We start from the raw sequence: 13,399 nt of genomic DNA on the forward strand, positions 1-13,399 counted from the left end.
CCATAGACCCTTTGGTCTTTCATAGAGGTTAATAATCTCTCTCTCTCTCTCTCTCTCTCTCTATCTCTATATATATATATATATAGTCATCATTCTATGCTCTGCACTCAATCGTCAGGACAGGTATAGTTAGTGAGAGAGTATTCCAGGCACCTTGCCCATTAACAGATGTACAGGCGTTTCTACAACACAAGTTCTAACAGATGTAGAGGCGTGTCTATATAGCACAAGTTCTTCTAGAGGGCATGCTTTCCTCACAAGGTTGGAGAGAGGGATTCCAAGTCAATGTGAATACACAATCCCGTATATGTGACTCACTAGAAACATATATGCAAGCACATTTTGCGCAGTGAATCTCAGAGAGCATGAATGGGTCAGAGTAAGAGGCTACACATCATGATGCTTTCATGCATCACTCAGTCTGAGAAATCAACTCCAAGCGATATCATACTCGCACAATTTGTAGTCTCTGAAACACGCAAATGCCTAATGCCTTTTTCACAGCTCTATGAAGTATGCCACTAGGCCTAGATTGCAGTAGATAGACGGCAGCTCCGGAATCATCTCGTCAGATCCAAATTATGGTAGGCCATGAGACCAATGCCACACAACACTCCGAGAATTGAGACTAAGCATTTTATGCAATTTGCAGAAGGTGAAGACCAAGAAGCAGGTACTAATGGCATGCCCCAGATACTATTGTCTTAATGCTCTTTCACAATGAACTCTCACATTGCTCCATGAAAACATCCTGCTTTAAGACTCAAAATAAATAGTAGATTCACATCCCTTTGTACAATCTCGTAAACAATGCACTGTCAAAATCATCTGTCTGATATGTGACAAGCTTTGTAATTAGAGGAAATTTTTATTTGCTCTCGACTTGTTTATCTTAGCCTTGATAATTGACTAAAAATAATCTCAGAATTGTATCTCAATTACAATGGTTGTTTGTGGGATGGTAGATTAAAATATTAAAGTAACTTGAAGTCCGTGAATTCCGATTTCAACTTGCAGGGCCATGATATGGAGGGGAATGGAAAGCAAGAGGTCATCACGGAGGTGCTGCACAGGTGTAATGCACCTCCCCCAACACCAGAGTCGGTTTCTAAAGTGCAGGAAATGGTCAGTACTCACTTGAAATCTATGAAACAAGAGATGACAGCAGACGTAAACAGTAAAGGGAACAAAGCTGCCTAAAAGAGAAGATACCACAAGTGGAATGGATCCAGATGTTATCTGGAATATTGAGCCAAAGGGAACACGATACAAATCACTCTCAGTGACAAGGCAGCCAGAACCAAGATTCTCCAACAAACACACAAGCTGAAGGGCAAGAAAAAAAGAATATCTGAGGAACTCACTCCAACACAGCTCAAGCAAAGAACCACTGAACTTGTAATGGTGAAAGAAGCCAGGAAAGCAGGAAAGTGGGCAGTCTACCGAGATGGGATTACACTAATTATCTAAACCCAAAAACCCTCAGTCTTAAACTGATGTAATGCAGTACTAGAACTTAGACCCGTGCTAAGTAATCTCGAGCTGAGTTGCCATGTCCACTCCTCGACTCTCTGAGTCTCAGAGATGCAGTAACGACTCCTTGTTGGTCCCACAGGATGCGTTCTCAGGGGCTTCTGCAGGATGGGACTGTATTGTGAACCTGGGCATTGACCCTTGCATAACTAGCGTTGCATAGGAATGGGATTCCATCCATCGGAATGCCTTCTTAGGGTCCCCTTCAGGATGGGAACGTGCCTCTCTCTACTCAACACTGTCAGTTAACTTTAAAAAAAATGTCAAAACTATTTGAGAGGAGTTGATGACAGTATTTTTCATTTGCCATATTGGTTGAGCCATGAAATTTACAGTTGCAAGCTTGTGCAAGAAGTTGCTGTTGGGCAGCAATTTGAGCAGGGACGTTCTTGCCCTTGTGATGGGCCATGTGTCATTGTGTATTCCCATGCCAGTATCGATTTCCATTCCTATTTTTGGGTTGTCATTCCCGTGTCTTCTCCTGCAATTATGTTGACAGCCTGAGGCATTCTTTAAACCTATTTGCTGCGACTGATCTGCTGGCAAGGTATCTTTATGGATAGGGTAAGAATGTCCAGTTTATGTCAATTTTATCCTTTTGTAGGCTTTTGTACACTTCTGTCATTCTTTCTTTCATTCATACATGAGAGGATAAAAGAAAGAAAGAAATATTAACGTCTTCAGAAGCCCTCACGGGAGTATGCGACAAAGTCCAGAAGCCCATTCCTATGCAATCCTGGTTGCACGAGGGTCAATGCCAACTCATCCAATCTCCTTTTGTGCTTTCTCAACAGTCTCTAGGCCGCCACGTACTGATTACGCACAAATGGAAACCCTAAATTGGGAAGAGGACAAAAAAGAGAAAGAGAGATCCATGAACTGCAAATAAGAAAACCATTGCGTCCAAGCTGCTGCCCAAGTCCACCTATTGCCATCTACGTGCAACACTTGGCACATCCCCACTTTCAGCTGTATGGGAATGCGAGGATCGCATTCTAGTGTAAAAATGCAAGATGAAACTCCACAAATGGCACACGTTAGCATGCAAGCCTGGCTAGGCCATCCTTGGGGCTTCAAGGGGCCAAGTGGATGACTGCATACCTTGTCTGATTTGAATATTAAAAACCCGGCACAATTTTTGGGGTCGAGTTCGTAGCTACAGTCGTTTGCTGCACCATATGGAAGCAGAAAAGGCAGTCTCCTTGCTAATGATTGAACCCGCTAGAAGGCTCGAGCCGTGCTTTCCAAGTGGCACTTTATCAATGGACAGTGACAGCCACAATGAAACAACAAGGACCTTCAGGATGGAGACAGCTCTACAGGGATGCCAGTCCCTCTAGTCTAAAATGTAGATGCAGCAAAATTCCTGTAATGAAAACTGCCTATCTGTAAGACTGACCAAATACAAACCACTCACGGATAGATTGCATAGCTTCTTTATCTGTCAACTATAACGCAAAGCAGCACTCAAGTCTTTAAAAAAGGCATGTGGCTACATAAGCGAACCTGCCGTGGAAATCATATTATCTGGAATGTGGAGAAAGACAATGTGAATGAGGCTATCCCGCACACAGTGGTGGAGCTAGACAAATTATAGTTGAAGTATTGTACATGGCCTCTTATAGGTTGAAAAAGTTCACCTGAATGGATAGCCTCTCAATTACAGCACATTGCAGCGGCCAGAAGGACTGACTAAATTGCATAGCTCATATTCTTCATTGAAGGCCAATAGCCCTCAACAACAAGCACAAAGGTGCAAGAAAACCAATCACTAACAACGCACCTACTTCCAGGTTTCTTAGAGCCAGAAGCACCTTCGTTTGATCCAGTCCCTGACATCAACCTTGATCCGTCAGTCCAGCGTTATTACAAAGCTATGCGTGGAAAAGAATTTGTTGTTCACCAGATTGGACTTCTCAGAACATGATTCGACTTTGCTTGACTATATACCTTCGGCCGAGGGGTTTGGGCGTGCATTCGGATCGATCAGGCCCCCTCTAACAAAAGCTTTACCACCAGGAACATCGTCCGACTTGAATGACTCTACGAACTCCTCATAGAGTTTGGCAGCTTCCTCGTCTGCACGCTGAAATATAAAACCCACAACTGTAAAAATGCAAATTCTTACCGTAAAAAGGATGGATATGCGTCAAGATGCAGGCCTTAAACATACCCTTTTCTTAGCTTCCTCTTCCTCCCTGTGTTTCTGGAATGGAGTTTTCTTCCGAGTCACCGAAAACGATGTCATTGCGTAAGTTCAAAAGACCCCTGCCGCAGAACCCAAGCTCGCCAGGCAAGATGAGCTCAAAGCATGTGACCCAAATCGCGCAATAGATCAAGCTGTTTAGAGATGGCCTTTAAGAATCGAAGAGGACGACTTTTCGTCAATGCAATGACTGCCCATGCTGTATCTCAAAAACCTCTGCTTGCCCTGTCAAACTCAAAATTGGAGAAGAAATAGCTATGAAATCATGAAGGAACTGCACAATAAAAGGGCATATATGCCCCATGAACTCAAAATATGTCAAATTGTTGTACATCTATGAAACTGTAGAGGATCACTATTTATGAGAGAATTGAGTTTTCTACGAGTTTTTCGAGCTTCTTCCTGCAACTATTTCCACCTAACGAGACAAAACTTCTATGGGCCCTTCCCATGCCTATGCCTGTGCCCGTGCCCGTGCCCGTGCCCGCCCACGGAGCTGGAAATAGAACGTTGGAGGAAATTGAATGGGCCACTCTTTCATAGGCCGGACACAAATCTTTTGTGCGAGTGTTCCTCCTATTCCACAACAACCCTTCACACCACCTTTTGGAGGATGTCGAGTAGGTGGTCTATCCTAAGCCTTAGGTGTGACATGTTATGTGTATGACACCGCCTGTTTCTTAAACAATTGCAATTTAGTCACATAAGTTGGGTCATCCAATTATTTCTTCTTTAACGCTAGAAAGGATAATATTTCAGGCATTTTTTCATAAATAAATTCATTCCCCATGCATGTGTAACATGTATACTTTTCTAGAAAACCAGAGGTTGACTTTGAATGATTTGATCCTTGTGCCTAACTCTAGTTGTTCTTGAGATCTGATTTTCTTTTGGCCTCCTAACTCCTTTATCAAGAGCTCATATTTGTAATTTTCAGCTTTTGTACTTCATGCGAGGGTTTCACTTCTTTTGAGGTTTCCCACATAGTAATATAAAGTATCACAAAAAAAAAGTGTGTGTGTGTGTTTAGATTAAAAAGTCCCATCAATAATTAAGCCATACAATTAAATTCATCAATTGGATAAAAAGTAAAATAAGAGAAACGTATAAGAAAAAAAAGGTTTGAGACATCTAAGTTGAAAAATGCAACAACTAGAGCTTGCAAAAATTTCAACAAAAATTAAGAATTTTTAAATAATATTTAGTTTAACAAGCACAATATCGAAAAAAAAAAATCAAATCCTCAGGCAGTCCAAGTTCCAACGTCGGGGTCCACTTACATGCCACCATCCAAACAAACTAGGTTTTAGAACATCATAGTTACGTTTGGGTAGACAAGTAATGCCTGTTTTCCCTGGCTTGTTATCACTTTACCTAGGAATATAGACAACCATATGGATTCTTAGATAATTAAAAAACGTTTAAGTCACAAGTGAAGTTTAAGTTATACTTGGAGTAAAGAGCAAATGAGTGCATGCGTTGAGAAGGCATTAGAAGAGGTATGGAAGGATTAGTGGGCTTAGTGTGTGGGGTGGTTTAAAAGAGAGTGTAAAGGGGAGATTTCATGGGGGATACATAAAAGAATAATTCACAGTTGGAGAAGTATACATGTGTGTGTGTAAAGAAATAGGTGTCTCTGTGTGTGAGATACATTTACTAATCAAAATTATTTTGTGTGTGTGTGTGTGTGTGTGTGCCGACCCCTAACCCAAAGGGTAAGACCACATGGTGGGGGGGAATAAGCCCACCATGTGGAACTTACTCCCCACCTACTGATAACAAGTGAATAAAAACAATGCCAATAGTAAATGCATGAACCACTTCTGCAAAACAGATATAAAAGTTAGTAAAAAGTGAGGCGGATCACAAAATGACTAGGGCTTATCCATGCTAAAGATTTATTTAATGGATGTGAATTAACTGTATGGCACTAGCCTGACCAAAGGCTAGTTGGGAAATCAAATTGTGTGTTTAGATTACAAAGTCCATCAGTAATTGAGCCATACAATTAATTTCATCAATTGGATAAAAAGTAAAAAAAGTGAAACGTATAAGAAAAAAAAGGTTTGAGACGTCTAAGTTGAAAAATGCAACAACTAGAGTTTGCAAAAATTTCGACCAAAATTAAGAATATTTAATAATATTGAGTTTGACAAACACAATATGGGGTAAACTTTGTATAAAGATTGAGCACATGGTAAGTATACAAAAGAAAATCTAGATATTGTTAAGAAAAAGTCTTGAGAATACTTTGTCTAGTTGTCCAATATCCCAAGTAGCTTGGATGACCTCAAATGAAATACCTCCACAGTGAAACAAAAACTCTACCTTGTAGGTCAATAAGGAAGTTAGCTTTTATTTTCCTTAATTCCTAAGGGTGCATATTTTGGAAGCAGGTTCTTCCACCAACATCTTGGAAGGGATCTTCATGGTCATTGGTTCTAAGATTTGGAGGGGCTAGAGGGGGTGATGCCTTAGATTTAGGAGACATTGCATGATCATTCTTGGCTATTCGACTTGCTCGGGAGTTGAGGGCTAGTGATAGCATGCTTGCTCTAGAAGAACTGTGTTGAAGCTACTAAAAAATTGTCTCCATGATGGGATTTTGATCATTTAGATTCTTGTCGATAGATTCTAACAATTCTTGTGGGTTGGAAGGTGCTTGTGAAGCCCAACGATGCTTGGTGGTAGAGGGAAGAAAAGCAATCGGCCAAGAAGCTACTTGCTTGATCAATTTTTTGAGCATTGCATAGAGATGTGCTCCAAACTTGCAATGTGGTTACCCATTAGCACATCATTTGAGCTGGTGCAAGATATTTGAATAGAAGATAAGCTCAATCCATAGACTTGCCTTGTGATCCGAGGATGCACTTGGCAATAAAGGCCTTACGACTGTTTCTTGACCTCTTCTTCGAATGAATATATTTAGAAAGAAACCAATTGTAAGGCCTTTCATCATTGTCCAAAAGTCAACTAATGATGTACCCTTGTGATGAAAAGAAGCATGCAAATGGATGGAGTGGAGTGGTGTAGAACCTTTTGAGTGTTAAATACCATACGAAGATGTGGCAGCATCATATAACCTTATTAGCACTCCTCCTTAGAGTTAATGCTATAGTGGAGAATTCAATTCATTATTGTGAATTCCACGTGTAACTTTTTAAAAAGTTGGGTCAAATTTTATGGAGATTATGCTACAAATATTTTATCATTAGGCTAAAACTACCTCTCAATAGTCCAATGAACTACAAAAGTCATTTGCTGCTTCTTTGCATCCAAAACTACCACTTACCACTAATTACGAGGCAGGGCCCACGTGCAATAGTGCACTCTCGTTTGAAGCCTACAAAAATATCCCCTTGTAAATTAGCCAATTGGAAAACGTCCATGATTTTGAATGGCCCATTCCATCAAAGTTTAAGCTTTGGCTCTTCGGAGCCAAGTTTGGCATTGTGAATTAGCACCAACATACCCTTGATGAGATGCTTAGGAATAATGTGACTATTTTGCAATGCTTTGTACTAGCATTGTATATCTTCTTGTGTCAAAGGTGCAGAAGCTCAAAGTTCATTGAGTTGGGATAATCTTTCAATGGCCACTAGCTCATTGAGTTTATTCTTTTCCTTTACTTGAGGGCTCAATATCATGCATTTGAGGTGCACCACAGCTTCAAGCCACATGCTATTCGAAAGGGGGGATTTCTTGCACTTATTTCAATTGATAACACTTCTCAAAGGTGCCAAATTTGACTTTATAGCAATATGCATTGATCCATATTGTCCCTACCATGCTAAGCAGTCAAGATTGCGTCAAGATTATGCGATTCAGCATCCTCTTTCTTTGGACATACTATTGACCTCCACGTGAGGTAGAGGAAGAGGAAGACATGAATTTAGCCACTATGCAGGCTATGATGATGTGGGATATGGTTAGAGAGAAGGGATGGGTAGAGGAAGGCTGGGTGGAAACCTTTTTGCCATGGAGCATGTCATGGGTAGGATGATGCCTGCATGTAAAAGAGATGTGTGGTTCGTTGACTCAAGATGCACAAATCACATGAGCTCTCATGAGTGGTTTGATAAAAATGAATGAATGATGGGGATTTCCATTTTTTTTAACTTCTCACATGACCTCTCATAAGTGGTTTGATAAAAAGGAATGCATGATGGGGATTTCCATTTTTTGAGCGAAAAACCCCCGAGCAGCAAGAGTGGGCGAAATGTGGGAGGGGTCCAAATAGTTTGAAGTTATTTTTAGGGAGCACCAAACTCCAAAGTTTTTCAAGGAATATGTAAGTACACAATAAATATTGATTAATAGAGATAAACATAAATATACCTTTATGTAATGTCCAATTGTTTACTTATTTTATGACTTTCAAATATCCTTTTTTCTTCCTTTTAGCATTGGATAGATATTCATGAAATTTTGATCAGATCTTGTCTTTATACTTCCTTAGGTTGAGCTAAAAAAATTTCATAACCCCTCCAAGGGTATTCCACTAGAGGAATGTGGTTTGAAGAGCTTGCCCCAACCATTTTCCATTGGCAAAATACCCTTGGAGAGCCTACAAAGAAGGCCTTGGTCATAACTTCTGCTCCTTAGCTCGGATTGAGGAACCGTAGAAAGGAAAAATGTTCAAAATTTCATGATCTATCCAATGGAGGGATTTAAAAATGTAATTTCAAGAGCTATATAAGAGATAAATTGATAATTTTAATATGTATACGAGAGTTACAACCTCTCCCTAATTCATAATATGGTAGGTAGGGGCTCAATAGGGCCCACATTTCCTTAAAAGACCTAGGTTTGGAGGATTGGGAATATTTCCATAATCCCTCCCTTGCCTTTCCATATTTGATAATATATAAGAGATGAAGCTGTTGTTATGAGCAACATAATAATGGAGCAACAATGCGAGAAGTGGAATGTATAAAACACACAATACAACAAGCGCACAAAATGGAAGAGAAAGAGAGACATTAATGTACATCCATAGAGAAACAACTAGTCATGGGTTTTTCTTATCCAGCAAGTGAGAAGATACAAGATACAAGTAGTATATCCACTACTCTACTGCTATGTGAGCCCCACCCTTATCTTACAATTTTGACCACACAACTCATGCACCAATTTTCATGTATTTTTGGCTAACCCCATTGACATTCCTGGAGGGTGTTTCCCCCCCTCAAGTTCCATATAAAATAGTTATGATAGATTATATGCTTTAGTATGAGGGTTTTCAATATCTCTTTCCTACTCATCTAAGGAATATGGTATATATTGTTACATGAGAGATTCTCAATACTTCAAATATGGGATTGCTAAAGCTAAGGGAATCTCTTATAAATCCCTTAAATTACCATACTCCTCAAAAGGAGTATGGTAGCCAAGGATTTATAAGATTCTTTCTCTAAAATGAGGGTTATAATAAGTAAGTATATGGTTCCATAAATGAGAAATCAAGAAAGAATTGTATATTCCCTTGAGAAATATACTAGCATGGTTGGTGTCAAAAATTATCGCTAAGAATTTTTTGCTCAGAAACTATGCCAATCCTATGCAACATGTTGGATTTATTCCACTAATGATAAAATATGATGTTTAGAATTAGTTGGGAGATGTTTTATGTGTGCATACTATTACTAAGTACCTTGCCTTAGTTGCACAGATGGTCGACCAAGAGATGCAAGTCACACTTAATAGATATGGTTGCTTTATGGAGAGCCAATAGTTGCACCATAAATCTATGTCTGCAAGAGGAATCAAGCAAAAGAAAGAGGCTGAATTGTGGCACAATTGGATTGGACATGTAAACTATAGAAGGTTGAAGGATATGGGGAGAAAGGAAATTTTAAGGGGGCTGCCCATGTTTAGCCATTTGGATATCCTCATATTTGGTTTTGGGGCTGTCCATGTTTGGCCATTTGGATTTCTTTCACATCTGTGAAGCATGTCAGTTTAGGAAGCAGAAAATGCTTCCATTCCCTAGTAGGGATAAAATAAGCCACCGTTACCCGTTGGAGTTAGTGCATAGTGATCTCTAGACACAATGATCTCTCCCTTACCCATTGTTTGGAGTTAGTGGAACAATGATCTCTAGACATGTGAAAATGTCTCTATGAATGGATTGAAGTATGATATTACATTTATTAATGACTATAGTAGATACACTTGGGTATATTTCTTGAGAGAGAAGAGATGCATTCTAGATGTTTGTGAAGTTTAAGGCATTGGCTAAGAAATAGATTGGTTATTACATAAAGTGTTTAGGTTCAAATGGAGGAGGTGAATATCTTTCATGTGCATTTGATGCTTATCTACAGAATCATGGGATATTGATTGATGGTAGTGTTGTCTTATACTGTGACAACATAAGTAGCATCATGCTTGCCAAAAACCCAGTATACCATGTAAGAACAAATCATATTAAGGTTCATTACAACTACATCAGGGGCAAATTAGTAAGTGGAGAAATAGATATGTTCTATATAAAGACCAATGAGCAAGTAGTAGACATATTTACCAAAGCACTCTCAAAAGATAAGTTTGCAAGATCTCAATAATGAAAGCAAAATGGAAGAAGGCGAGAGAGAGGGAGAGCTAGAAGAGAGGGCCACACAAGTTTTGGTGGGTGCAGAACACCCTAATCTTCTATGTCATCCATATCTATATTGTACAAAATTGGCATTAAGGCACAGTGACATTTAACCCCCATAACCTCCCACTTAAAGGACAACATGCCTTTAAGGGAGAATAGCCAGTGAGCATACTATCCAATGCCCATCAATACATGACAATACTCAAACCACTGACTAGGTAGACTCTTCGTCAGCATATCTATTGCAGAGTTATCATTTGTATGAACCTTGACAAGCTTTATGCATGCGTCCTCAAGTACCTCCTTGATGAAATGGTACCTGACCTTAATGTCTTTGGTCTTTGCATGAAAGACTAGATTCCGTGCTAGCTGAATAGCACTCATGGAATCACTATTCAATGTCGGTACACCTGTATGAATCCCCAAATCTCCCACTATCAAGATCAAGCCATATAGCCTCCTTGCAACTCTCTGTGGCTACAACATACTCAGCCTTTGTGGTAGACAAAGCAATGCACTTCTATGCACGAGACATCCATGACACTTCACCACCTACAAAGGTGAACATATAACTAGAAGTGGATCTCCTGCTATCCACATGCCCTACATAGTCTGAATCTGTGTACCCAAGTACACACATCTCTCCTCTGCCTAGATGCACATCTCCTTGGTACTCTTTATGTACCTTATGATGAACTTAACTGCCTCCCAATGCCTCTTTCTTGGATTAGCCATATACCGGCTAACAACTCCCACTGCAAATGCAATGTTCGTATTAGTAGCTATACCATAGCATACATAAGGCTCTCCAACCATTGATGCATAAGGAACCTTGGCCATCATGGCCCTCTCCATGATTTAGGACTATCTGCCTAACTCAATTTCACATACGGAGGCAATGGAGTATGTACTACCTTCCCCCCCTCCATATTGAAACACTGCAACACTATTGTAACATACACCTTCTATGAAAGCCAAAGGAGTTTCTTACTCCGGTCATGCGTGATGCGCATACCAAGAATATGACCTGGAGGTCCCAAATCCTTCATGTCAAAGGCCTCATGCAACTTGTCCTTCAATGCTTCCAGATCATAAGTGTTCTTGCTAGTTAATAGCAGGAGTATAAGCCTATTGTCCTTAGCCCTTTTAGTATAGAGGCAGTGGATCAATTTCAATCCTTCTGAAATCCTAGGACTGAATGAAAGAATCAAACTTTTGATACCATTCTCTAGGCGCTTGCTTAAGGCCATAGAGACTCTTTTTCAGCTTGCAAACCAAATGCTCTTTGCCCTTTTCTTCAAAGCCTTTGGGGTGTACCATGTAAATTTCCTCATGCAGATCCCCATGTAAGAAAGTTGTCTTGACATCCATTTGCATAAGCTCCACATCCTCGGCTACCACAAGTCCAAGTATGCATCTAAGTGTGGTCATCTTCACAACCAGAGAGAATATCTAATCAAAGTCCACACCCTTCTCTTGCTTTAGCCCTTTAGCAACCAAACGGACCTTGTACTTAGTTAGGCACATCATACCTGTGACCTTCATCTTGTACACAATTCTTTTTTTCCACGTGGCAAAGAAACCAAGTCCTAAGTCTTATTCTTCATGAGTGAATTCATCTCTGATTACATAGTGCACTCCCACTTGTGGTGATCCTCACGCATCATAGCCTCTCTGTAGTAAGAAGGTTCCTCGCAAAAATGTCTGCCCCTCGAACAAATCTATCAGGTCTAGACACTCTAGCTGATCTTCTCAGGGGCATTTTAGCTTGCTCTCCCGCCCGCATATCAGCCACATTTGGCTTATCATTCCCACCAATTGATGATCCATCATTTGCCCTTGATTGTGTACCTGTGGGAGTACTTGGTGGCACCATTTCATGCACATTTAGTTCATGGACAGCTTGTTGTCTATTAACATATGTGGGTGGATTCACATCTTGAAAAGGGCTTTCCCTGATTTCCACATCCCTCATGGGTGTCTTATGCATAATCTTCTCATTGAAGACCACATCATGGCTTCGTATTATCTTCTTTTCTTCTCGATCCCAAAGATGATAGCCCATCTCTCCACTTTCACCATAACCTATAAAGATGTATTTCCTAGACTTAGGATCTAGCTTCTTTTGAAGATCTTTTGGCACATGTGCATATGCCTCACACCCAAATATACACAAATGAGAGTAAGAGGGCTTCTTGCCACTCCATGCCTCTTCAGGAATACCACCATCCAAACTCTTACTAGGTGAGCTATTGATCACATGCACGGTAGTCTTCATTGCCTCAGTCCAATATTTACTCCATGTCTCTTCAGGAATAACACCATCCAAACTCTTACTAGGTGATCTATTGATCACATGTACTGCAGTCTTAATTGCCTCAGCCCAAAAACCACCAGAAAGACTTGCATTGGAAATCATACATTGCAACCTTTCCTAAATGGTGTGGTTTATCTTTTCTGCAACTAGATTTTTCTCTGGAGTACGATGGGACGTGAGTTCCCTCTTGATCCCATGTGTATCATAGAAATGTAAAAGTCATGAGAGAAATACTCTCCACCATTGTCAATCTGTAGGCATTTAAGCATTCTACTTGACTAATTTTCACTCAACCAAAGCCAACCATTCTTGAAATACTTGGAACACGTTGCTCTTTTGAGCTATAGCATAAGCCCACACTTTCCTATTTGCATCATCTTGCCTAATGACAGTGTAGACATGGGACCACATAAGTCTGAATGGACCAAATCAAGCCTTTAATCTCTTTCTTTCCTTTTCTTTTATGGGTTGATTTAGTCTGCTTTCCATTAAGACAATGCTACAAAAGTCAAAATCTGGAAAACTCAAATGCAGTACATAACCCAAATGGTATAAGAGTTCATTCCATTCTAGCTCATGTTCCCCAACCAACAATGCTAGAAAGAAGTACTTGGCTGCTCAGTTATTGCAACAACATGATCAGACACCCCTTATACATGTAAGGCATATAATGTACCACACTTGGCACCTCTTGCCAAAACCATAGAGCCCTTTTGAATTTTCCAACTCTGAAAGCCAAAGG

General features: G+C 40.1%; 1 protein-coding gene across 3 annotated transcripts in view; it reads right to left on the reverse strand.

Annotated features, from left to right (window-relative positions):
- Window positions 1-4,133, reverse strand: part of LOC147902107 (protein RRC1-like) — a 67,637-nt gene extending 63,504 nt beyond the window's left edge. For 2 of the 3 annotated variants that reach the window (XR_015541002.1, XM_087374679.1), the window contains exons 1-3: window positions 3,707-4,133; window positions 3,484-3,619; window positions 3,317-3,365 (exon numbers count right to left, since the gene is read on the reverse strand). Coding sequence is in view for 1 of the 3 variants with exons in the window: in XM_087374679.1 (XP_087230805.1) it covers window positions 3,317-3,365; window positions 3,484-3,619; window positions 3,707-3,781 (260 nt within the window). In the remaining 2 variants the exon portion in view is untranslated. Of the gene's footprint in view, window positions 1-3,316; window positions 3,366-3,483; window positions 3,620-3,706 lie in introns of those variants that run through there. The other variant, XM_087374681.1, reaches the window with a different exon arrangement.
- Window positions 4,134-13,399: the final 9,266 nt, after the last annotated feature.

This window comes from Dipteris shenzhenensis, chromosome 5 (genome assembly GCF_047967505.1).
Source record: "Dipteris shenzhenensis isolate YYH24624 ecotype China chromosome 5, Dip_SZ_1.0, whole genome shotgun sequence".
Lineage (NCBI taxonomy): Eukaryota > Viridiplantae > Streptophyta > Polypodiopsida > Gleicheniales > Dipteridaceae > Dipteris > Dipteris shenzhenensis.